The sequence below is a fragment of the Pristis pectinata genome, chromosome 8, assembly GCF_009764475.1.
Source record: "Pristis pectinata isolate sPriPec2 chromosome 8, sPriPec2.1.pri, whole genome shotgun sequence".
Taxonomy (NCBI): domain Eukaryota; kingdom Metazoa; phylum Chordata; class Chondrichthyes; order Rhinopristiformes; family Pristidae; genus Pristis; species Pristis pectinata.
The window spans coordinates 37,537,799-37,565,156 of record NC_067412.1 but is presented as its reverse complement, the minus strand read 5'-3'; the positions used below and the strand labels follow the sequence as shown (position 1 = coordinate 37,565,156).

General features: G+C 40.0%; 1 protein-coding gene across 1 annotated transcript in view; it reads right to left on the bottom strand.

Moving 5' to 3' along the window:
• ern2 (endoplasmic reticulum to nucleus signaling 2) overlaps positions 1 to 27,358 on the bottom strand; it is a 60,435-nt gene that overhangs the window by 6,814 nt on the left and 26,263 nt on the right. Inside the window, exons 5-17 of the mRNA XM_052020727.1 lie at positions 20,826 to 20,898; positions 20,272 to 20,394; positions 15,528 to 15,629; positions 15,098 to 15,359; positions 13,423 to 13,501; positions 13,000 to 13,159; positions 11,995 to 12,113; positions 10,971 to 11,156; positions 9,926 to 10,193; positions 7,069 to 7,159; positions 5,602 to 5,791; positions 4,231 to 4,330; positions 3,755 to 3,954 (exon numbers count right to left, since the gene is read on the bottom strand). Of these exons, the coding sequence (XP_051876687.1) occupies positions 3,755 to 3,954; positions 4,231 to 4,330; positions 5,602 to 5,791; positions 7,069 to 7,159; positions 9,926 to 10,193; positions 10,971 to 11,156; positions 11,995 to 12,113; positions 13,000 to 13,159; positions 13,423 to 13,501; positions 15,098 to 15,359; positions 15,528 to 15,629; positions 20,272 to 20,394; positions 20,826 to 20,898 (1,953 nt within the window). The remainder of the gene's footprint in view (positions 1 to 3,754; positions 3,955 to 4,230; positions 4,331 to 5,601; positions 5,792 to 7,068; positions 7,160 to 9,925; positions 10,194 to 10,970; positions 11,157 to 11,994; positions 12,114 to 12,999; positions 13,160 to 13,422; positions 13,502 to 15,097; positions 15,360 to 15,527; positions 15,630 to 20,271; positions 20,395 to 20,825; positions 20,899 to 27,358) is intronic.

The following is a 27,358-nucleotide window of genomic DNA, read 5'->3' as shown; positions in this document are numbered from 1 at the left end:
ACTGAGCATTTACAGCCCTTTATGAAAGATTCACAAATCTCTGAGAGAAGTAATTTGTCTTTATCCCTGTCTTAAACAGCCAACCTCTTTACCTGAGGCTACGTGCCCTCATTCTGGATGCCTCCACCAGATAAAAGCATCCTCACACCATTTACCCCACCAAGTCCTGTCAGAATCATTCAATGGCATCACCCCTCATTCTTCTTAAGTACTGGCCCATTCTACTCAATCTTGCTTCAGAGTGAAAATCTCTCATCCTAGGAACCAATCAGGTGATTTTTTTTGCTGAATCACCTTCATGGCAAGGAAATCCTAATCTAAGGAAGCAAAACATTACCGCTGGTGTGACCTCACCAAAGTCTCGTGCAATTTTAAGAAGACTGACTTACTTTTGTACACCAACTGCTTTGCAAAAAAACACAGCTATTTCATGCGCCTTCTTAATTATCTGCTGTACTTTGTATTAATTTTCTATATTTCTTGTGCAAGTACATCCAGATCTCTCTGAACATTCAATTATTTTGCATCATTTAAATTATACTCTGCTTTTCTATTCTTCTTACCAAATGTATAACCTCACATTTTCCCTTATTAGATGCTGTATACTGTATTTTTGCCCACAAACTCTATCCCTTGCAGATTCTTTGCGTGCTTCTCACAATTTACATTGCCACCTATCTTTATATTATCAGCATACTTAGGTATATTATATTCGTTCCCATGATCTAAGTCAATGATATAGATTGTAAACAGATGACTCATCCCATTCTCTCGTTGCTTTAAGTTCTCAGTTTGCTCTTTTAAATTCTCGATCTAGAATCCCACTGGTTTAACTTCTCAGCCTGCCCTTTTGCTGCCTTAAATTGTCAGCCTGTTCTTCCATCACCTGCCTCCCTCATAGTCTCTCCTGATGTTGCTGACCACTGTCTGAATCTAAATTACTTCTTAAATAAAGGGGCATTCATGGTCAGTTCCTCACATCAACATTCTCAGGGACACTATTGGCCAGAAATTCAAATGGATGAAGCACATAAACAGAGTGGCTATGAGAGCAGGTCAGAGTCTGGGTATCCTCTGCCAACACCCCAAAACTTTCCGTACAGCATAACAGGAATGTAAAGGGATATTGCCCACTTGCCTAGATGAGTGCAACTCCGACAGCACTTGAGAAGTTTTACACCTTACAGGACAAGTTTGATTGCTACCCCATTGACCACCCTAATAATTCAAACCCTCCAGCACCAGCATTCATAGGAGGCAGTGCATTTCCTAGCGTAAGCCATTCACACAGCATCTCCCGATCCTGCCATCTCCATCACCAAGAAGAACATGGTAATACCATCAACTGCAAGTCACACACCATCCTGACTTGAAAACATATCACCATTCCTTATCATCACTGGGTCAAAATCCTGGAATTCTCTACGCACAGCACACAAGTTAATAGCAGGAATAGGCCACTTAGCCCTTTAAGCCTGCTCCACCATTTAATAAGATCACGGCAACTTCATATTCATGGTGGCCTTCACTCCCTTGATTATCAGGAATCTATCTACTTCTGCCTTTAAAACATTCAAAGGCACTCTGTTCCTTACCCTTTGAGGAAGAAAGTTCCAAAGATGACCTACTGAGAGAAAAAATTCACCTCATCACTGTTATTAAATGGGTAACCCCTTATTTTTAAACAGTGACTCCTAGTCCTATGTCCTCCCATAAGAGGAATGGGAGAACCCAGGACTCCCACCTTGTTAATATTCCTCAGGATCTTACATGTTTCAACCAAGTCCCTTTCTCTCTTCTATACTCCAGCAGTTACACACCTAGCCTGTCCAAACATTCTTCATATGACAACCCATCCATTCCAGGTATTAGTTTAGTAAACCTCCTCTGAACGGTTTCCAATACATTAACCTCTTTCATAGGAGTACCTTCAGCAGAAAAGACTGAAGTAGTTCTTGGCAGCTTGTCTCTACTTGGTAACTAGATATGGACAATTATAATCACAAAAATAATGAGTTTAAAAAAAATTCAACTCACTCTCCTACTGCCCTGGTCACCTATCTTGAGTTTTCATGGTATCACTGCTCATCTGTCCTGCTGACCTGTTGTGAGTTCTTTGTTAGTGCTGTTTACTCTTCTTGAATCCTGATGTTAGGGCTGTTCCCCTGTCCTGAGTTCTGGTGTCTGTCATATTTACCTATCCTGTTCACCTGTCCTGGAACCTATCAACAACTGCTTTAAATATACCCAATGACTTAGCCTCCGCAGCCGTCTGTGGCAATGAATTCCACAGATTCACCACCCTCTGGCTAAAGAAATTCCTCCTCACCTTTCTATTCTAAAGGGATATAGAAGGATATTCTGAGTCTGTGCCCTCTGGTCCTAGACTCTCCCATTACTGGAAACATCCTCTCCACATTCACTCTATCCACGCCTTTCAATATTTGGTAGGTTTTGATGAGATCCCCCCTTATCCTTCTAAACTCCAGTGAGTACAGGCCCAATGCCATCAAATGCTCCTCATATGTTAACCCTTTCATCCCTGGGATCATTCTTGTAAACCTCCTCTGAACCCTCTCCAACACCAGCACATCCTTCCTTAGATGTGGAGCCCAGAACTGCTCACAATACTCCAAATGTGGTCTGACTAATGCCTTATAACACCTCAGTATTACATCCTTGCTTTTATATTCTAGTCATTTCAAAATGAATGCTAACATTGCATTAGCCTTCCTTACTACCAACTCAACCTGCACTAGGACTCCCAAGTCCCTTTGCACCTCCAATTTCTGAATTCTCTCCCTGTTTAGAAAATAGTCTACATCTTTATTCCTTCCACCAAAGTGTATGACCATACACTTCCCTACATTGTATTCCATCTGCCACTTCTTTGCCCATTCTCCCAACCTGTCCAAGTCCTTCTGCAGACTCCCTGCTTCCTCAACACTACCTGCCCCTCCACCTATCTTTGTATCAATCACAAACTTGGCCACAAAGCCATCAATTCTGTCACCCAGATCATTAACACATAACACGAAAAGTGGCGAATTCAACACCGACCCTTGCAGAATACCACTAGTCACTGGCAGCCAATCAGAAAAAGCCCACTTTATTCCCACTCTTTGCCTTCTGCCAGTCAGACAATCTTCTATCCAAGCTAGTACCTTTCCTGTAATACCATGGGCTCTTACCTTGTTTAGCAGCCTCATGTGTGGCACCTTGTCAAAGGCCTTCTGAAAATCCAAGTAAACATCATGCACTGACTCTCCTTTGTTTATCCTGCTTGTTACTTCCTCAAAGAATTCCAACAGATTTGTCGGGCAAGATCTCCCCTTAAGGGAACCATGCTGACTTCAGCCAATTTTATCACGTGCTTCCAAGTACCCCGAAACCTCATCTTTAGTAATGGACTCTAAAATCTTACGAACCACTGAAGTCAGGCTAACTGGCTTGTAATTTCCTGTTAAATACAAGTTAAATCTCCACACTTCAATGAACTTGCATCTGAAAAATCAGCCACATAAATCAGAAAATAGGAGGGATAATACAGATTAGTCAGCACGAGTCAGAGGAAAGACACTAACCTTATAGATGGAATGCAAATGTCAGCACTGATTTTGCAGGTTCCATATGAGATCGCCACCCAATTGTTGATTATCTTTTGACTAATGCAGATTAACCCCCCGATTTTCTTTATAGCCATGTAATGTGGATCTTCTGAGATCAATGTGTTCAACTGAATGTCAAAACTTACAGGCTTGTCCTTGGGATCCTCTTGTAAAACCTCTGGTGCAATCCAGCCCTCTGTTCCAGGTATACCAGAGCGCAGGCTGAAACTGTGATGCCCAACAGATAGTTTCTTACACAGGCCAAAGTCTGAGAGCACTGCCCTTACGTTTCCATGAGAGTTTGGCAGGGAGATGAGGATGTTACGTGGTTTCAAATCACGATGGACTAGAACCCAGGATCACAGAAATAAAAGATAGATTGGATTTGCCAGCAACAGCAACCTGCAACTTTATATTGTAACTTGTCTTCGCAGTATTAAGAGGCAGGGAGAACATACAGTAGATTGGCATTAGATGCTTCATCGTTAAAAGGTAGGGTGAGTAAGGGATTAAACCAAGTAGTTTATAAACAGAAATACCAATCTACACTTGATAGGCTAAAAATGCTATTTTTTGCTGTTGTAGTTTTAGATGTTTTGGCGAAAATAAAAAAAGGTCTTACCAATATTAAGGGAATGCAGATGAGCTAGGCCAGACATGGTCTGAAAGAGTGCCGTTACTGGATCCAGATTAACATGGTCAAATTTGGAATCTTCCACATACTGAATAATGAAGTGAAATAAAGTATGAGCGGAGGCTGCATATCTGAAATATGTACAGTAAATATTGGAAATATCCAGCAGTTCACAACTGATTAAAAGTCAGTAATCTGAAATGTGAATTCTGTTTTTCCTCTCCATAAGTGCTGCCTGATATATTTAGCTTTCCAGTTTTTTCTTGTTTTACTTTAATAAATGATGTTTAATATTTAACATAATAGAATGTAAAATTCACACACCTGAAGAATAATTTTATCATCAAGGAGCAATAGTGGTATGGAATTAAATACCAGAACTAGAAGCCACTAGTTCAAGTACAACATGATTAAATATAGGACAAATATTGGAAGTATTCTCTTCAGAATATTTGATCAAGTGTTCCCAGAGGTTATATGCTCCTATAAAGCTCCCTCTACATTATTGCATCAAATTCTTCCAGGCCAGAAGCAGCATAGATTAGATAAAGGAGTAATGATCATTTACACTGTCCCATTGTAGAAAACATACATAATGCATATATATGATACTCCTTCTTACTAACCTGTTACTATGCAACAACTGGAAATATTACATTCAAGTTTATGCGCAAGGTGGATTTCTACCCAAGTGAACTTCTGTTCTTAATGTTCATTTGGCCTCATTTTCAACTCTAACACTCGCAGAATTAAAGTACTTTCATGGCATCACACGTTGTCTGTGTCCTTGGCACATTAAGTAGGATCATAGAGAGGGTGGGGAATATATGTACCCTGGAAGGGTATATCTGCCCACATTAAAAGATATTTTGAAGGGGAAAAAAGAGTTTTTGATATTTTCAAGTAACAGGTTGGTAATTTAGCAAATTATTACCAATTCTTTTTACTTAAGAAGTTTCAATGTAATGTTCATGTCCAAGCACAATTATTATATAGGGACTGTTTTTAACATCCTTATTCACTAGGTTCACACCTTATCCATTAATCTATGATGTGTTGAACCCAGTACTGTATTGAACCATGTGCATCAATGTTCCTCATTGACAGTACAGTTCATAACACTATTGCCTATGTATGAAAGAAGAAATCCACGATTCTCTTTAATACTCAATTTCCGAATTTTAAATGTACTTCCCCATTTGAATGCACACAACGTGCACGTTTTACCCAGATTAATGCTGTCAGCCTTCTTCATCATCTTGTAAACATTGACCAGGTTACTCTAAAGTCTTCAATGAGAACATGCTTCAACAAAATAGGTGAAAGATCACATCGTTAAACAGAAAGCCCCTGATTCACCTCTTGCAGGGTAGCTGCACACAGCTCGATGGCAATATAATAAAACTGCTTATCCCTTTCAGTACAGAAATAGCGAATGACATTGGGATGCTCATCAGATTCCCGAAGGAGCTGAACTTCACGGTCGGCAAAATTGAAACACTCAGGGAGAATCCTTTTCACGGCAATATTACGGTCATCAAAGGTGCCCCTGGGTGGTGAATGGGATATCAGTTATTTTAATGGGTATATAATGCAAAATAGACAGGTTAAAAAACTTAATAAAAAATTAAGCTCACCAAAAAATAAAGCTCTAGAGAAACAAAGTGTGCCGAGACAAAGAAAAATGTGACCTTACATCACTTCTCTGATAGTGTGTACACCTGAAAGATTGATACGAGGGAATGCTCCTTTTTGTAAAAAGTGGGAATCACCTTCCCTGAAAATTGCTGTTAGGACTGGGGTTCATTAAATTAAAAAGAGAAACAAATTTTTGTTACGTAAAAACGTTAATGGATATAGAAGCAAGAGTAGTGTATGGATTTGGAGTTGCAATCGTTATTGAATTGATTGGTGGAACAGATCTGAGAAGTGGAAAGGCCCCCTTTCTTCCTATGTCCCTCCTTATCCTCCACTGGTGTCATTTTATTTAACTACCTGTGAAGAGATGCAGCAGACTTGGAAATAAATTTCTGTTTGGGCTGCACTTGGAGTATTGTGTGCAGTTCGAGTCACCCCATTACAGGAAGGATGTGGAGGCTTTGGAGAAGGTGCAGAAGAGGTTCACCAGGATGCTGTCTGGATTAGAGAGTATCAGCTATAAGGAGAGGTTGGATAAACTTGGATTGTTTTCTCTGGAGTGTTGGAGGCTGAGGGGAAACCTGATGGAGGATTATAAATTATGAGACACATAGATAGGGTAGATAGTTAGATTCTTTTTCCCAGGGTAGAAATGTCAAATACTAGAGGACATAGCATTTAGGGTGAGGTGGAAGTTTAAAGGAGATGTATGGGGTAAGTCTATTACGTAGAGAGTAGTTGCCTGGAACGCATTGCCAGGGGTGGTGGTGGGACCAGACACGATGGTGGCATTTAAGAGGGATTTAGACAGGCACATAAACATGCAGGGAGTGGAGGGATATGGAAACGTGCAGGCAGATTGGTTTAGTTTAGTTTGGCATTGTGTTCAGCACAGACATCATGGGCTGAAGGGCTTGTCCCCATGCTGTATTGTTCTATGTTTTGAATTCCTCACTCCAAATGGGAAGAATTTATAATCCACCTAGCATTGAAACTCCATGCGCCAAAACAAGAACTCAAAGCTCAGCACAAAGTAAAGATTTTTAACACTCCAACACATACCAGGAGCTCTACCTTTGACACAGGCAGGAAGGGTTATGTTTTAAAAAGCAGCTTTGATGCTTTTGATCCATTCTTTTGCAAATTATAAATAAGATTATATATTACCCAGGACTTTCCATGCCTTACCGAAATACAAATGTTCCCTCGGCTCCATGACCTAGTACATCTTTTGGATTGAAGGAAATCTTTCCTATTGTAACCAGGTTGGTTCCAGCATCTGGATCGAAGGGAAAATAAAACTCCATTAACCTCTTAAACATTAGTGGGGCCATTTGTTAGTCACAGCTCAAAATTACAAACAGAAGATGCAAAAGCAGAATAACATTCAACCTATCCTTAACTCATTATCGAGATCTGGGCTCCTCATTTAAGTACTGAGCCCAAGAACAGAACAGAGAAACAACCTGACTTCTTCTAAAATGGGAATTACAATCAGCTTGGTAAATAAAAGAAAAAAATTCCCTTGTGTATTATTTGTTTAAGTAATTAGAAATTGGTTAAAGTGAGGCAGAATAAAACACGATGGGAAAACGACGGAGCAACTAGCAGGGAGTTCTGTGGAAATTAGAGGTACAATTTAGAAAAGATGCAGAATCAGAATCAGGTTTATTATCACTGACTTATATGTTGTGAAATTTGTTGTTTTGCAGTAGCAATGCAGTGCAAAAATATAAAATTACTATAAATTACAAAATAAATAAATAGTGCAAACAAAAGGAATAACAAAGTAGTGTTCATGGGTTCATAGACCATTTAGAAATCTGATGGCAGAGGGGAAGAAGCTGTTCCTAAATTGTTGAGTGTGGGTCTTCAGTCTCCTGTATCTCCTCCCTGATGGTAATAATGAGAAGAGGGTGTGCCCCGGATGGTGAGGATCCTTAGTGATGGATGCCGCCTTCTTGAAGCACTGCCTCTTGAAGATGTCCTCAATGGTGGGAAGAGTTGTGCATCGATTTAAAAACCCCAAAAATATGGGCTACCCAGTTAACTCACTACCTTCATTAATCTTATGCGAGAAATACATCCTAATCAGTCAATCAAGCACCTATTATCCTCAGCCAAAACAAGGAGGAATTAAGGAGGAGCATGTTACAATGTAACTCTGCCACGTCAAGATGCAGCCACAGCATGACTGCCTAAAATTAGTCATAAATGGGCTGCTTGTTATACATTGTGCCTAATTTTAAGAAGAATAATAACAAACTGTGTTACTAATTGTTACCAGGTTTCTCCCTGGTTTATACTGAAAATTACCTCCTGTAGTGTTTATCAAAGGGGAAGTAGCTAGATGTACAAAATAACAGAAGAAGAATTTAAATCAGAATGGGAATTAAGTTGGAACACTCTCATTAACTGTAAACTTATTACACAAAGAATGAAGGTGGTAATAAACAGCAAGAATGAAATGAAGCTGGAGAATTATGGTGAGAGACAAAAGAAACGTGAAAAAGACTGAAGTTTATTCAAGATGACAGGCAAGTTGGAAAAGTTGTTAAAAATACATGACCCTGGGCATTCTAAGTAGTGGCATAAAGTACAAGAGCAAGGAAGTCATGATGAATCTTTATAAAACATTAGGATGGCCATAACTGGAATATGGTGTCTATGTCTGAGGACCACATTTTAGGAAAGACATAAAGGTTTCTGAGATGGTGCAGAGTGGAATTATTAAAATGACCCCAGGGATGAGGGACTTTAGTTTTGTGGGTAGACTGGAGAAGCTGGGAGTGTTTTCCTTGAAACAGTGGAAGGTGGGAGAGGAACTGGCAGAGATATTTAGGTGTAGACAGAGGTGTAGACAGAGTAGATGGAGAGAAACTGTTCCCATTGGTGCATAAGTCAAACACTAGGGGACATAGAATCTATGTGACCAGCAAAAGTACCAGAATTGTCAGGGAACTTTTTTTATGCTAGTGGTTAGGGTCTGGAACAGACTGCCAAATGCAGTGTTGCAGGCAGGGTCAAGAGGGGTAAATACTTAATGGAAAGTATTTACAGAACTATCAGGAGAGGGTGGAGGAGTGGGACGAGGTTAGCTGTTCCTACAAAGAACTGGTACAAACTTAATAGGCCAAGTGGTCCCTATCTGTGCTGAAATCATTCTGTAAAAGGGTACACAACATGAAGTTGCTATGCAGTTAGGGGAAGGAATTTATCTGTGAGCAACAGAAGTGCACTCTCCTGACAATAAAACAACATAGGAAAATAGGAGCAGTAGGCCACTCAGTCCTTCAAGCCTGCCCTGCCATTCAATATGATCAGGGTTGATCTATCCCAGGCCTCATCTCCTCTCCTGTGCCAGTTCCCCATACTCTTCAATTCCAAAAATGTATCCACTTCCTCTTTAAATACTCCCAGTGATCCAGCCTCTGAACAACCTTCCAGAGAAGAGAATTGCAGAGATTCACCACCCTCTGTGGGAAGTTCCTATGCACCTCAGTTTTAAATGACTGCCCCCTAACATTGTAACTATGTTCCCTCTTTTGAAACTTTCCCATAAGTGGAAACGTCTCAGCATCTATGCTTTCATTTCAATCTACTTTTTCCTGCTACCTTTTATTCTTTGTGTCATAAGTTCACACCCTTCCAGATATTGATTAATGAAAGCATTCCAACTTAATTCCTACTCCGATTTAATTTCTTCCTCTTTGTTATCTTGTTATCTTCCCATTGGAAATTACCTCCTATAGTGTTTGTGTCAACCAAGGAGAAACCTGGCAGTAACAGTTGCACTGTTTGTTGTTATTCTTCATAAGACTAGGCACACTGTATAACAGACAGCACATTTACTATTAGGTTTGGGCGTTCATGCTATCCATGTATCTCAACATGGTAGAGTTCAATTGTAATACAGTCCTCAATTCCTCCTTTGTTTTGGCTGAGGATAGTCAATGCTTGTTTGACTGATTAGAATATAGGATGTTTGTTCTCTGGAAAAAAAAAACAAATTTGCAAAAATTACATAGATAACCTCAATACTAACCAGCCACCATTTCATCATAACAGACAATACCGTTGTGTAAACTGTAACCAGGAGGTTGCTCTGAGGACTGAATACTGCTGTCATGACCTTGGGAGTTGGGTCCCCGGGCTTCTTTTGGGGAGGTTTGAGATACCTCTTCGGAGAATTCTGGAGAATCCAATTTGATCTGGTCAGCAGAGCATGAGGGCTGCTGCTGAAGCAGCTGGAACTTCTCCGCCAGGTGTTGTTCCAGCTGTTCTTGTTGTAATTTCTGCTGCCAACGCATCTTCTGTCATAGAAAGGATGGAGATGAAGATTCAGAGCAGGCAGGGGATCTTTTACAACACTGCAGGATAATGTAGGCAGATTGATTCCTGAACCAATACCCACCTTAAGTGGATTCCAAGCTCAATCTTTTTCCCATTCCACCAGACTAAATGAAGCAAGGTATTATCACTGATGTGTAACTAATGTTAGGTTACTGATGTGGAGGCTGTGGGCAAGGGGATCTCTGTAGCATTAGCTTGATGGCTGGGAGCTGTGGATCACTGTCAAATTAGCTTAATGACAGGGAGCTTGTTGTCAATTTAATATCAGATTAATAGATATCAATTGGAGGTTTATGATACAAAGTTTCAATTGAAAGAGTTGAGGGTAAAATTAGGTTAGTGGAAAAGAGTTTGGCATCATTGTGACATTAATAATTAACAATTAATGGAGGGATCAAAAGGGGGGGGAACAATCAGTGTAGCATTAGGTTAACAGAGGGGAGCTGGGGTCACTGTAACATCTGGTTTATGGAGGGAAGCTGGTGGGGGAAAGGTCCAACAGAAAATATAGAAGGGGAGCTGGGGGACACCATAACATGAGGTTAATGGAGGGGAGCTGAGAGTCACCATAACGTTATGTTGATGGCAGGGAGCTGAAGTGAATAAGATCACTATTACACCGTTCTTAAAAAAGAAACCTCAGGTCATTATCAGAAGAATAATGGAGAGCAATTTTGGGGCTACTTTAACACCCAATTACTATTGTGTAACATAATTGTACCAAAAAAATCACTTACCTTTGGATACATGATTAGAAACACCACCCAGCATCCTACTAGTATACCAAGTATGACTGCAGTCAGAACATCCTGATTTCCAAATTCAGGCACAGTCTCTGTTGTAGCCTCTTGCTTCACTTCACTGTCCATCCGATAACTTTCATCAAAAGTTTTTGATTGCATCTCGTCATTCTGCATCATAAACTTAACAAAAACTCAAGAATTTTGGTTTCCCAAGTAAATATTCAATGCTGCTATATAACTAAACATCTTTCAATAAATATGATTTGTAGTTTTGCCTGTCTATGAGGCATGATGATTTGATATTTTTCAACCTATCGGAAGTCATGCATAAATTACTTTTCATGTGTTTCTTAAGGTTTTGATTGTTAAAGCTGAAGCAAGCTATCACTTCAGGTACAAAGGTTTCATATTAGTCGATAAAAGGAATGGAACTGACTTCAAAATATATTCCATATTTTCCATTCTAACCTTATAGAGGTTTATAAAATTATGAGAGGCATATGGGGTAGATAGTCAGCATCTTTTTCCAGGGTAGGGGAGTCTAAAACTAGAGGGCACAGGTTTAAGGTGAGGGGTGAAAGATTTAAAGGGCATCTGAGGGGCAAGTTTTTCACAGATAGTTGTGGGTGTATGGAATGAGCTGCCAGAGGAGGTGGTTGAACACTGTGAATTGCCCCTAGTGGACAGGTGAGTGGCAGACTCTAGGGGGACTTGATGAAAAAATATGGAATAAGTGTAGGGTTAGTGTAAATGGGTGCTTGATGGCATTCATTTACACTAATCCTAACGAATTCCAGAAACATGGTGGGCCAAAGGGCCTGTTTTTCCTCTTTCCACAGATTACCGCCAAAGATCCTGAATATTTCTAGAATTTTCTGCTTTTATTGCAGATTTCCAGGATCTACAGTTTTTTTTGATGTGCCTCAAACATTTTTATACAGAGACAGTGCACAGACTTAAGGACAAAAGGGCAGGGTACAAATCACCAAAAAACAGAAATGAACTATTTGCAACATACTTCATCAATAGTTCTGGTGTTGGTCTTTGTTGTGATGACAGCCTCGTTATTCTTCTTCATGGGATCTGGAAATGTCCTCAGGATTGTGGTGTGTGCAACTGGTGGCAGTTCATGATGACCTTGAAATAACAGAGACCAAATGGGTCGTTGTTTCTTTCAGTGAGAAGACTTTCTACAAGCTTAATGAACAAGTAAAGTTTTAAATGATAGCTGCATATCATAGCCTCAAGCCACCACCCCCTCACTACTTGGCATATTTCTCATGGAACAGTGCGAGTATGCATCTGCTTACAGGAATGGGAGCTGCACCAATCAATTAGGTCATGGCTAGTCTGTATCCAACTGCATTTCAACAACAATTCCTAGTGCCTTTTCAGCAATGTGCTCAGTACTATATGAATGCAAATGTATTTTAAGCATGGCTTCGAAGAATATAATTATGATTTGTTCTAAATGCAAAGAAGTTGTAATCCAATTATAATAAATAGGGAGATGTCAAATCATCTGAAACACAAATGTCTCTACTCCAAACCTGGAAGCACTCAGGATTGTTCTGAAAATTGCCATATTGGAGTCAAACCAGTTTTACAAAATTGCATTCATTTGCTATTTTAATGGTGGCCTATAACAAAATGTATCAAAGACAAGAGAGAGATCATTTGCACTAAAAGTATCCGTATGGATCAACTGTAGCTATTTAAGTTTTTTGAGCTGCAGTAGTCTATTTGAAATTCCATATTAGAAGTTTCAACTCCTAGACTGAAACTTCTCTAACTTGCCTGCCTTAAGTTTATTAATTCACATCTGCCTACTGCTTTCCATGTAGCTCCGTTAGAGCTGGGAAATAATTGAGTATGGAAATTAGTGTTGAATAAGAATCTGTGTATTACCACTGCAGAGAGTCAGTGGATTTGCATATGACCTTTGCTTTTTGACTAATACACACTCTGGTCAAAGATCATGTGTTGCCTGCTCATTACAACAGCTGGGAGGTAATTTACGCACCTATGAACAGCCATTGATTCTCAACGTTACCAGATGCAAGGATACTCCCCTGGGGATATTTAACTTGAGTGCTTGGAGTTCTTTCGCAAGCGCCTTGCTCCCGCACAGTGACATCATCAGTTGTGGGACCATTGACACGTACAATAGGGATTCCACGAGGCTGAGGAAAAGGCAGGATGTTCTGTATCCTTTTTAGATTAAAACAAATTCTCATGCAGCATTCTCTAAAGATGAGTAAATCAATAAAAGATGAGGGAAGTACTTTGTCCCAATCCTTTCCCCAATTCTTATAAAAATCAACAGACTGCTAAGATAGCACTTATACATTTTTCAGAAATGGTCTGTTTCCCAACAATGCTGCTAACCCAGATCAAGCACTTTAACTATGATAATGCACTGGCCCTCATGGAGTGGTGTACTTACCACTACAGCAACTCCTTCATGGACAAGTGATGTTGAGGCATAGAAGGCAGATGCATGCTTCCCGACATAAAGTGTGGGACTACAACAAGAAAATTAAAATGCAAAGCGGGTTTAGCCAATGGAAAAATATATAACCACGTGATTATTTTCTTGCATAAAAGACAAAAAATGATGACTTTAGTTAATGCAACTCATCAATTTGGCTGTTGCATAAAAGGTAAGCTGTAAAACTAGCACTGCATTTCTTTGTCATGCTTTACTGATAGCTGCAGTTGACACAAGTGCATTGAACAAAACTCCATGCATTGGTTCAAAAGTGCAAATTAATAAGCAAAACCTGCAGTGATTTTTATTAAGGCTCACATGGGTTGTTGCATGAAGCATAGGAAGTGCACTGAATAATTTTTCAAACTCAGCAATTTGCTAACAAAGCAGGTCAGGTGGGGATGAATAAGTATACTTCCTCCTAATTACATCCATGCTTTCTAGATTTCTAGAATTACAGGACTTTGAGTGTGCATCTGGAATTCCTTCCTTAAACTCCTCTTTCTTCTACCTGTACTCCTTTCAGATCCTCCATAAAACATGCCTCTTTGGCCATCCTTCTATTTATCCCTCTTAAGGTGGTGAATCTCTAGAATTCTCTCCCCAGAGGGTTGTGGTGGTTAAATCATCGGAGCTACTCAAAGAGGAGGTACATAAAATTTTGAAAGATTAAGGAATTGATAGCTATGGCGAACTGGCACAGAGGACTTAAGGCCTAGGCAGATCAGAAATTATCATATTGAATGGCAGCACAGGTGGCTTATCCCTGCTTATATTTTCTTGTATTATGGATCTGTGTCAATGTTTTTGGATAATGGTCCTGAAAAGTGCTTTATGCTAAAGACACTATGCAAATGCCATTTGATGTTGTTCTACTATTCTTTATCAAAAAGCTGTGTCTAGAAGTGACAAAGCTTTGCTTTTATAATGGTGCTCCTAAATACATTTTCTTATGTTTGAAGGTAAACCTTGAGTTCAATTATTTTTCTAATGAAGTTGTGATTTTAATTTGTCTGGTATCTGTAGTGAGCTATAGACTTGACTCCCACTGGGTAAGTTCACAATTTCAGACTTGTGCTTCCCACCAACTTGAGCACAGAGATGCAGATGAAGCCAAGTAACCAATTGATTGATTGGCATCGCCTTACCAGCAGGAGTCAGAGGGAAGCAAAAATAACAGAGGAAAACTAGAAACAAAAGGCACCATTCCTCCAGTAGCTTTTGGCTTGTATGCCATAGTATTCATTTTACAATTAGTCCATTAAACTCCCAGTCATCACATGCTGCCTAAGCTAACAGCAGCAGCTGGGCTACATTAAGTTATACCACAATCTCCTCTTGTTCACTTCATTTCCCTCCATACGCCTCATTAATATGATGGAGATACACAACTGCTTTGTTGCTGATGGCTGCAAGGTCCACATCCAGGATGTGAGATGGTCAGCAGTCTGTCGTAGATCACCATACTCACTCAGATATCAGGGTGTACTATATACCAATCTTGTAGAGTATGGCATTAAAGTGTCCAGATCCAGAGCAAAACCTGTTTCATTTAGTCTATAAAGTTATGGAGAAGCTCACACCCAGGCAAATAGAATGTTAAAATTGGGACTGAGGAAGCATCACTTACACCAATTGAGTCTTTGTAGTGGATGGCTCTTTCGCGAACTGGTACTTCCACTTTATCATTCGGATATCTTGAGAGTTAAACGTGAGGTACCGCAGTGTTTCCATGGCAACATTCAGGTGAGGTATCTGGTGAAGGCTGTCTTGTTGCCAAATGAACATCCCTACTACAGGAGACCCATAATTCTGCATCCAAAGGACATCACCTGATGCCCTGTCTACAGTCACCACCAAACCATCACCGTTTGATGCAAAATGAGCCATCTCTGTGAAAATCAGCAACAAAATGACTACCATTAGTGGTTTCAGCAAATGAGAGGCTGAAGTTTCACTTAGGAAGTGGACTCAAATTATGGTATTCGATAAATTTTAGATGACAGTGAGTTCATGAAAAAGCCAGTTTTCAAAGTTAGAATTAAGAATGTAAAACTTACTATAGTCCATGTTTTCATTGCATAAAGGAGCAGAATATTCATAGTACGTAGCATTCCAGTAAATTTCACGCGTCTTGGTATCGTACATGGTGATCATATACTCTGTCAAATTAGGCAATCGAAAACATTCACTATACAACTTCAAAATTTTTCTTCGGAAATATAAAGCAGAGATTTTTACAAAAGATTAAATACTGCTGTCAGAATATTGGTCTTGTCAATTGTGGCTTAGAGGGTTGCATTCTGAGTCAGGAGATTGAGAGCTCAAATCCAGTACCTGGGACCAAAATCCAAAAATTCATGCTGACACTCCAGAGAGTTAATGATGAAGTGGTGCACTGTCAAAGGTACTGAACTTTGGATGGTATTAAACTGAAGCTCTGTCTGCTCTCTCAGGTAGATGTAAAAGCACAATTTTGAAGAGGAGCGAACTCTAGTGTCCTGGTCAATAGTAATCTCTCAATTGACTCTATTAAAACAGATTTTCTGGTCATTATTGCATCATTGTTTGTGGGATTTTGTTCCCTGCAAACTAGCTGCCTTGTTACCTTCATTACAACAGTGACTACACTTCAAAAAGTGTACAGCTCTTTGGGTTGCTCCCAAAAGGGATATGAAAAGCACTGTAAAAATGTTGTACTTTATATCAGAGGACAAATGCTCCCTAGCACAGGTGCTGTGCTTCAAATGAAAGACCAAAGTATTTAGTTTTTGTACATTAATCCTACTTTAGAACACTGATGCTGCTATCTCTCAGAAGAGGAGTGCCTACCCTACAAATGTAATAATAGCCCACCCATCACACACTGTATAACCTAAACAGCTAGAGCTGAGCTACATGAAGTTATACCACAACCTCCTGTCCTTTACTTCATTTCCCTCAATACACCTCATTAACGTGATGGAGCTACACAACTGCTTTGCTGCTGATGGTCATCAGGTCCTTACCCAGGATGTGAGGTGGTCAGCAGTCTGTGGTACATCACCACACACAGATAACAGGGCATACTTTAAACCAAACTTGTAGAGTGTGGAATTAGCGTCCAGGTCCAGAGCAAAACCTATTTCATTTAGTCCATAAAGTTATGGAGAAGCTCATACCCAGAAAGAGTGTTGAAATAAAAGCAGAACATGCTGGAAATACCTAGCAGATTAGACAGCATCTGTGGAAAAAGAAACACCATTAATGTTTCATGTTGGTGACCTTTTTCAGAGTTAGGAAAAGTTACATATCAAATGTGTTTTAAGTTGCAGAGAAGGTGGAGGGATGGAGAGTGAACAATGAGAAGGAAAAGAATTTATCCGATATGATGAAGACTAAATGACACAAATGGTAATGGTGCTGACTGAGACAGTGTAGTGAAGGCTTGTCAATTTCAGCTGATCTATCTGGAGGGGTGTAAACAGAGGAAGTGCGTGAGAACAGAGGACGGAGAAAAAAATACTCAAGTTGAGAAAATAAACACTGCAGGTGCTGGAAATTTGAACTAAAGAGAACGTTGGAAATGCTCAACAGGTTAGGCAGCGTCTGCTATAAAACAAACTGGAAGGGCTGGTTATCTGAAATTGTTGAGTCCTAAGGGCTGTAACCTGTCTACTTCAAAGCTGAGATACTGTTTCTCAAGCTTATGTTAGGCTTTTGTTGGAATAGTGTAAGAGCCCAAGGACAGAGAGGTCAGAGTGGGAATGGGATAGAGGATTAAAGTGACAAGAAACTGGAAACTCAGAATTACTCTTGCAGACTTAAAGGAGGTATCTGCAAAGTGGTGAGCAGAGTATGATCAGGTGATTACTTTGCGGAATGCCTCAGTTCAGGAACATCATGGATGGGTGTGGGCCAGGGATTAAGATTTATGTTGACAATGGCAGGATCCCACATTGGCACATACAGTAGCTTACTGAGTATATTGGAATCATGTGTTGTGACATCAAATGCTCTTAATTTATTTGCTCTCAAAGAAGCCCTGCAGAGAAAATTACAAGTACTATAATTGGAAAAAAATGGTATTATTATAATAATAAAATTTTAATCTAGAGAATTGTGAACACTTCAAATTAATGAAATTGTAGTTGCATTAAAAGCCTAGACTGTTTTTGAATCTTTATGGCTGATAAGGAATTTAAAAATTACTTCAATAAACTACATTGTCAACACATAAAAACAATAATTAAAATTTTGTACATTTAAAATATCAAAACTATTATGGGCTTAGTAGTTAATAATTTGAACATAAACTCTGGCATTTATGTCTTAATGTATGTGACTAAAAATATCACATTCTGGTTATCTATCATTAAAATAAAACAAGTTTCACATGAGTCAATTTATATCCAAGCTCTCACAAAATAGTAATACACTACTTATTCTGTTCCGTCACAGAATCATACTCTTGCCACTGGATGTCACCACTATCCTGATTGAGGTACACCAGTGATATGGATTCATTAACACCATTATTAATTTCACTGGCACACAAGTCTCAGGAACATATGCTCAATTATAGTTTTTCAGGCACTGACGCATTCTGAGCCTCTGGAAAAAAAGACTCGTCTCTCAGTGCTCCTATCTGCCTTTTCTCTGCCCATACCTGCGACTGATCAATATCCTGCTATGTCTTCACTATCCACAACTCGACCAATTTTTGTGTCATCTACAAACTTACTAATCTGCCCACCTACATCTCTATTCAAGTAATTTTTTTTATATATATTACAAACAACTGAAGTCCCAGCACTGCTCCCTGTGGAACACCACAGGACACAGACCTCCAGTCAGAATAACACCGCTCCACCATTCCCTCTGTCTTCTTGGCCAAGCCAATTTTGAATCCAATCTATCGAGTCACGGTGAATCCCATGGATCCTGATCTTCTGGATGAGCCTACCATGAGGAAACTTGTCAAATGCCATTATAATCCATGTAGTCAATATCCACTGCCCTATCCTCATCAATTATTTTTGTCACCTCCTCAAAAAACTCAATCACTCACACAAAGCCATGCCGACTATCCCTAATAAGGCTATGCTTTTCCAAATGTGGGTAAATCCCATCCCTAAGAATCCTCTTCAATAGCTTACCTACCACTGACATGAGGCTCACTGGCTAAGGTCATGGGTTTTCTAATGAAGCTCAATCTTCAGCTATCTGCAGAGCCATTTCTTTTCCTCTGAGGCATTGTGGAGCTTGCAATTCAAGAAAACCTTGTGTTTGCAATTAGTTAGCTCCTGGATCTCCTGGGCATTCTCATCAAAAGAGTTCTTTCACAGATTATAACCAGAGTGATTTCCAAATAGTCCAGACATTGTGGCCATTCTGCAGTTGCTGTTGATTAGGAATGGTCAGAGTGTCTGAGAGGTACTTATATTTGCTCATATTTGGAGGTTGAGTCCACCATTGTTATCAAATTCATTGAAACATACGTAAAACACAGGTTCTTTACCCATCTGTCCCCACTGTTTAACATTGCCCTCTCACAATAAATGTCTACATTGAGATCCTGGCTAATGGAGATCAATTCCCAGAACTTAGGAGCTACCTCTCAATGAAGAGAACATCAGTAATGCAATTCATGCTGTCTTCAGTACATCTGCATAGCCTTTGGCTGTCCAAGGAAGAGTCTGAGGAGATCAAGGCGTCAGACCTGTTATGCTTCTAAAAATTGTACTATGTACAGCAAACACCTCAAAGTACTGCTGAGATACCACCAACATTGTCTCTACAAAATCCTCCAATACGACTGTCAGTGAGTCAATGTCAGCATCCTCTCCCAGGCCAACATACCCTACACTGAGGCCCTGATGATAGTCAACTCCAGTGGGTAGACCATATCATGCACATGCTCAAAACAGATACTTTATCCCAAGCTCCAACGAGGTAAGAGATTACCAGGTGCACAACTACATTGATCCAAAGATGTTTTCAAAGATTCCATGAAAAAATAGAACTTCCCCACCAATTCATGGTAATCTCTGACTTATTACTACTCAGATAAAGAAGGAACATTCAGGATGGTACTGAGAACCTTGAGTCCATTTGTCAAGGCCACACAGAAGACCAGAGGAAATGGCATAAGGACCATAACCCAAACTATCCACTTGCCTGTCCCAGCAAGCACCACCTGTCCTATATGTGGCACAGTCTGCCATTCTTGCATTGGCCTCATTAGCCAACTCAGAACCCTCAGAAATGGAGTGGCAAGTCAGCCTTGATCCTGAGGGACAGCCTAAGAATGACTAAAATCCATCGGGCAATCTACATGCAGCAAGCTCCCACAAAGAGCAACATGCTATTAACCATATGATTTATTTCTGTAATGTAAATTGAGAAATAAATATTAGCCAGGACACTGGGGGAAGTTCCCTTGATTTTCTTCAAATAATAATGTGGATCTTTTATCTCTACCTGAGAACACAGATGGCTCTTAAACCATAATGTTTCCAAAGACTCCTCTCTCCGTTAACATATCCAGCTGTCCTTTCAACACCCTAACACTGATTGCTTCAATGATCCTTCCTCTTTATTTATTCCACAAGGAAGTTGAAAAGTCCTTGATTCATCCATCTTATTTTAACTTGCATCCTTGTAATTTGAAGCCCTCACTGGAGTGAATTGAAACAGGATCAACCTTAATAATTTCCTTCCAAAATCACAAAAAAATTGCTTTGCACACCCTTTCATTAAACAATTAATCCGAATATTCCAACTCTTCCTTCCTAACAATTCTAAATACCTCAGCACTCATACCTGTTCGCCCAATGTACAGGAGGGGAGCGGATGGACAAATGTTCCCTGACATATCTGTGGTCAGCGTGGTCTGCTTTTCTCCAGTTTCAGGATCCACTACAAACCATAGGTCCTGTTTCTTGCCTAGTACAAGAGAAAGTATATCACATAATATAACTAAGAACCAGAGAGCCTTCAGTCACATCAAAAAGATACTTAAAAATAAAATTTGCTCCATTTAAAATAGCTTCAATAAGCACATCATTAAACTGTGAAAGAACAAACCACAGCGGTGTCTGAACACAGAAGGACAATTATCAAATGCAACAAATTAATCAGTACATTGTCGGATGAATTTTCATCAGAATGGGTCCTTTATCATCAACTGAATTGTGCACTTGTGGTATTCATTAAGCAGCAGCATTGCTAAGAATAGCAATGCTTATCTCTATATTAGGAGATGATAATGATATGTAACCTGGTAAGCCTTCATCAAAAGGGGGTCTGGACATATATAAAATTGCTTTGATATAACCAAAGAAATGCAAGGAGATCATTAAACAAAAAATCTTTACCTGTGTACAGTATTCCATCAGAGCTCCGACAAGGAGAGGAATGAACCAGCTCAGGGATGGTGAAAGGGAGTTTCTGAAATAAGAAACAACAGTATTTGACAATCACCAGTAAGATCAGGCAGGCTTTCAGGAAATGCCCATTGACGAGGTGGTTTTAAGATTTAGGCTGAAATTAAGACAGCAATATGTATTGTTTAAAAGACAGATTAAGGTATGATTAGAAAATAGTCAGCCATTAAAATAAGACTGCCTATAGATTCTTAAAAACCTCAGCAGGCTACTGCTTTCTCTCATTCTCTGTAGCTCATTATCTATTTATCACCATATATTTTGAGTTTGGACTTACATATTGCCCCTTCCTAGCTCTTCCGTCCTCTCTTCTGGAACCTATTCCATGGCTTTCTGCAATTGTCCATCACCAAGTATATTGTGTGCATACTCTACCCATAATAATCTTCTAAATAATACATGCTCCACTGCACACGATTTATTCCTACTCATGACCTAGTGTTGGTCATTCTGTCCTCCCAAATGCTGCCTAATACTCACCTTGTGGCAGGAATTATAAAGGCAATTAGTTTCTGTTCTGGACTTTCCACAGTGTCCAGCCATTTACAACAGTGCCAATCAGGTCACATGCTGGGTAAATGTTAGTTTCCCCATGCAGAATAATTTGTTCCAGTGTCAAAAATGAACTCACAGAACTGCAATGCTCTTTCCCCAGCTTGTGGTATAACATGTGCATTAGTGATTATGCTCCGTGAACTGCAACATAATCACCAATCCCTAGGAATTTTGCTTTTCTTTCTCTCACTCCCAGTGGCCATTGAGCTGGCTCTATCACAGCTGATCCTATGCCCTTCAACCATTTTTATGCCCAATTCCAATATTGTACAATTCCATTGGTGTCTAAAAATTTATAGAAAGCAGCCTTGAATATGATTGCTTCAATGACTGAGCATCCCTGTTTACTGAGTATTCCAAAGAATTACAACACTGTGTGAAGAAATTCACCTATATCAATATCAAATGGTTGGTCCCTTACCTTGAAACTATACCACATAGTTCTAGATTTTGCAACTGGAAGAAACTGGCTCTCAACATCTACCCTGTCAATCCCTCTCAGAAATGTGTATGATTTAGTACGATCATCTCTCATTCTTCCAAACTCAATTTTTCCTTAATGGACAACTCCTCTTTCCAGGGCACAATACTGCACAAAGTTCTGTACGATCTCAGCAAGGCTCTCTCAGTTTTGTACTCCATTCTCCTTACAACGAAGACCAACAAACCATTTGCCTTCCTAACTAATGTTCTGCCTGCATGTTTACTTTCTCACCAACTAAGACAAAAAGACCTCGCTGTACGCCCATGTCTTGTTAGCTTCTCACTGTTTAAAAAGTATAGTTTTTTCAATTCTTTCTATAAAATCTCACACATTCCCATAGTGTACTCTACCCACCAACTTTTAGTGCACTCACTTAACTCACTGATGATGCAAACTTTTCACATCTTCCTCACATCTCATGTACCCACCTGACTTTGTATCACCAGCAAGCTGTCTTCTCATCTTATTTACATAATTCTGAGCACAAAGGGTCCAATAATGATCTATGTGGTATCCCATTAGTAATCTGCCAATCTAAAGTCAACCCATAAAGGAGCACAGAATTGTTAAGGCCAAGAGACCATTTGAGTCTGGTTCTGGTAGAACAATATTCACCCACTCTCCTGATCTCTCACCACGGTACTGCAATTTATTTTTTCTCTCAAGTGCCTAACCAATTCCCTTTGAAGGTTCTGATAGAATCTGCTTCCACTACCCATGCAGGCTGTAAACTCTAGATCATAACTACTGAATAAAAAAAGCATTTGCTGGCATCTCCCTTGTATTTCTTAAAACTGTAAACCTGTTCCCCCCGGTCCTGCTAATGGGAGCTTCTCTCTCCCTGCCCTATTATCCTTACTGTTTATAGTCCTTTAACCAATCTTCTATCTGTGGCTGTAAGTTACTTCTAGCCTTGTGAGCCTTGAGTCTAACAAAAATGAGGAAACATTGTATACTTTACCAAAGTTAAAACATACTGAAGCAGTACTTTAGTATATAACTTCTGGTGCTTCGTATCAACCGTGTAACAGAAAAAGAAAGATTGGCAGAAATTTAAGTACTAAAATATAGCAACATTTGAAACTGCAAAGTATTTGGTTAGGTGAAAGCTTGAGGTAAAGTTATACAGCCAAAAGTAAAGGACAAAATATGATTGTACCTGTGGTGCTCAGATGGTTGTGGTTAAAGTTTTCACATAGGGAATCTAGCTGAAGTTGAATAGTGGAAATGTGCTAATTGTTGAGTATTTTTAAAACAGGGAATACTTATGCAAAACCGTTCCTTAAGCACTTTAGATAGATTCTTTGTGAGGTATGGAAGCAAATTAAATAAGTAGGGACAACAAATGATGAACAGACTGTTGGGTGCTAAAGGAGAGCTGATTATTTCCAGCCTAATAGGGAAGGCAGCATTTCTGCACTTGGATTTGAAAAATGAGCCAAGCCAACTGATCGTGACTTTATAAGCTTTGGAATAGAAAGCATAATGACAGCTAGTATATTGTTAACACAGGTTGATTACAGAAAGCTCAGAGGGGAAGTGAAAAAGGAAATAGGAGAGCCAAAGAGAAGCATGAGAAAAGATGAGCAGCAAATGTTGCAGAATCCAAAGATATTCTATTGGCATGTGAACAGGAAAAGGGTTGTAAGAGGACCGGTAGGAGTAATCGATAACCAATGAGGAATTGACTTATGGAGGCAGAGGACATGGGTGAGGTACTTTACATCAGCCTTCACCAAGGAAGATGCTTGCTGGAATTTCAGCATCGGAAAATATAATTGAGATTTTGGATGTGCTAAAAAGCTGATAAAGTCAGGGACACTTAAAAGGCCAGCTCTACTTCAAATTGAACAGATGGAATGTATCCTTGGTTACTGAGGGATGGGAGAGAGGAAATTGCAGAGGCCCCGGCCACAATGTTCCATACACTGAGATGCATGAGTGATGCCCAAGCTTTGAAAAACTAAAACTAAAATCACACCGCTGTCTAAATCAGTGTAGGGTTAAACCAAGTAACCAAGATCATGTCTCACAAGCCTGATAGGATTCTTTGAGGAGGTGACCAGGCAGATGACGAGGGTAGTGCAGTAGGTGTGGTCTACATGGATTTTAGTAAGGCGTTTGAAAAGGTTCCACATGGTAGGCTTCTTCAGAAGGTCAGAGGGCATGGGATCCGGGGAGGCTTGGCCATGTGGATTCAGAATTGGCTTGCCTGTAGAAAGCAGAGGGTTGTGGTGGAGGGAGTGAATTCAGATTGGAGGGCTGTGACTAGCGGTGTCCCACAAGGATCGGTTCTGGGACCTCTACTTTTCGTAATATTAATTAATGACTTGGATGAGGGGGTAGAAGGGTGGGTTAGCAAATTTGCTGATGACACAAAGGTCGGTGGTGTTGTGGATAGTGTGGAGGACTGTCGAAGATTGCAGAGGGATATTGATAGGATGCAGAGCTGGGCTGACAAGTGACAGATGGAGTTCAATCTGTGAGGTAATACACTTTGGAAGGACAAACTCCAAGGCGGAGTACAAGGTTAATGGCAGGATTCTGGGTAGTGTGGAGGAGCAGAGGGATCTGGGGGTTCATATCCACAGATCACTGAAAGTTGCCTCACAGGTGGATAGGGTAGTTAAGAAAGCTTATGGGATGTTAGCTTTCATAAGTCGGGGGATCGAGTTTAAGAGCCACGAGGTAATGATGCAGCTCTACAAAACTCTGGTTAGACCACACTTGGAGTACTATGTCCAGTTCTGGTCGCCTCATTATAGAAAGGATGTGGAAGTGTTGGAAAGGGTGCAGAGGAGATTTACCAGGATGCTGCCTGGTTTGGAGAGTATGCATTATGAGCAGAGACTAAGGGAGCTAGGGCTCTACTCTTTGGAGAGAAGGAGGATGAGGGGAGACATGATAGAGGTATACAAAATATTTAGATAGAGTAGACAGCCAGCGCCTCTTTCCCAGGGCACCAATGCTCAATACAAGAGGGCATGGCTTTAAAGTAATGGGTGGGAAGTTCAAGAGAGATATCAGAGGGAGGTTTTTCACCCAGAGAGTGGTTGGGGCATGGAATGCCCTGCCTGGGGTGGTGGTGGAGGCAGGTACATTGGTCAAATTTGAGAGGTTGTTAGATAAGCATATGGAGGAATTTAAAATAGGGGGATATGTGGGAGAAAGGGGTTAGATACTTAAGCGTGGTTTAAAGGTCAGCACAACAAGGTGGGCCAAAGGGCCTGTATTGTTCTATGGTTCTAAACCTATCTGATTAACCTTGGTAGTGGGGAAAGTTTTAATAACAATAATCAGGGACAGAATTAACAGCCACACGGACAAGTGATTGATTAGAGAAAGCTAGCATGGACTTTTTAAAGGCAAATTGTGCCTAACTAAGCTGATCGTGTTTTTAATGAAGTCATAGAAGAGGACCAATAGAGGAATTGTAGTTGATGTGGTATATATGGACTTACAAAAGGCATTTGATAAAATGCCATATTATAGGATTGTCATTATTATTGAAGGCCATGGAGCAAAAAGGACTGTCACAGCAAGTTTAGAAAATTGGCTAAGTAGCAGAGAACAGATAGTAATAAAAAATGTTTTTAGGGAAATGTATAGTTTTCTATAATATGAGTATGGCATGCTTGCCTTCAATGGTCAGGGCACTGAGTATAAGAGTCAGGAAGTAATGTTGCAGCTATATAAAACTTTGGTTACGCCGTACTTGCAGTAATGTGTGCAATTCTGATCGTCCATTACAGGAAGGATGTGGAGGCTTTGGAAAGGGTGCACGAAAGCTTTACTAGGATTACCTCTGCCTGAATTAGAGGGTAAGAACTATGAAAGGTTGGACAAACTTGGGTTGTTTTCTCTGGAGTGTCAGAGGCCTGAGGGGAGACCTGATAGAAGTCTATAAAATTATGAGAGGCATACACAGGGTAGACAGTCAGAATCTTTTTCCCAGGGTAGAAATATCAAGTACTAGAGGACATGGATTTAAGGTAAGAGGGGGAAAGTTTAAGGGAGATGGGTGGGGTAAGTTTTTTTTTTACACAGAGAGTGGGAGGTACCTGAAACCAGCTGCCAGGGGTAGTGGTGGAAGCAGATACAATAGTGGTGTTTAAGAGGTGTTAGACACATGAATATACAGGGAATGGAGGGATACAGACAGAAGAGATTTAGTTTAATTCAGCATCATGTCTGGTGCAGACATCATGGGCCAAAGAGCATGTTCCTGTGCTATGTTGTTCTATGTTTCATAATAAGCAGTAATGACTTTGATTTGGGTGTACAGGGTAAAATCTCCAAACCTGCAGATGACCCAAAACTTAGTGCAAGAGTAAGGAAGTCATGATGAATCAATATAAAATATTGCTTCTATCAGAACACTGGTACTGTATCCATATCTGGGTGTCACATTTTAGGAAAGATATAATGGATTTAGAGAGGTTGCAGATCATAAAAAATGATTCCAGGAACACAGGTAGATGGAGTGCTGAGGAAGACATATGGGATGCTTGCCTTTATTGGCCAAGGCATTGAGTATAAGAGTTGAGACATCATGTTACAGTTGGACAAAACGTTGGTTAGGCTGAATTTGGAGTATTAGGTGCAGTTCTGATCACCACACTATAAGGAGGAAGTGATTAAGCTGGAGAAGGTTCAGAAAAGATTTGCAAAGATGTTGCCTAGATTGAAGGGCTTAAGATTGGATAGGCTAAGTCTGTTTTCCTTGGAGGGAAAGGGGCTGATAGGTGACATGATAGAGGTATACAAAATTAAGTGGGTGAAGGTGGGGGTGGGATGGATAGGACATATAGAATATTTTTGATAGAGTGAGACCAGGGTTGTTATGAGGATAAGTTGGTAACTGGTTAACTGGTTTATTATTGTTACATGTACTGAGATACAGTGAAAAGCTGTTGTTTGCATGCCCTCTAGACAGATCATTCCATACACAAGTACGTTGAGGTACTACAAAAGGGGAAAAGAAAACAGAATGCAGAATATAGTGTTACAGTAACAGAGAAAATGCAGTGCAGGTAGACAAATAAAGTGCAAGGGCCATGCTGAGGTAGACTGACAGATCAAGAGTTCATCTTTATTGTATAAGAGGTCCGTTCAAGAGTCTTATGACAGTGGGATAGTAGCTGTTTTTGAGCCTGATGGTACATGTTCTCAAGCTTCTGTATCTTCTGCCCAATGGGAGGGGGTAGAAGAGAGAATGACCAGGATGGGAGGGGTCCTTGAATACGTTGGCTGCTTTCCTGTGGCAGCAGGAAGTGCAGATGGAGTTGTAGAGGTCAACTGGTCAATGGGTTAATGGGGCCATTAGAGAGACATAAAATGGAACAAAAACTGTAAGATGAGGGCAATTAGAGAGTGAGAATACAGACAAATGAATGTGGAAATGTGAAAAATGCGAGGCTGGAGG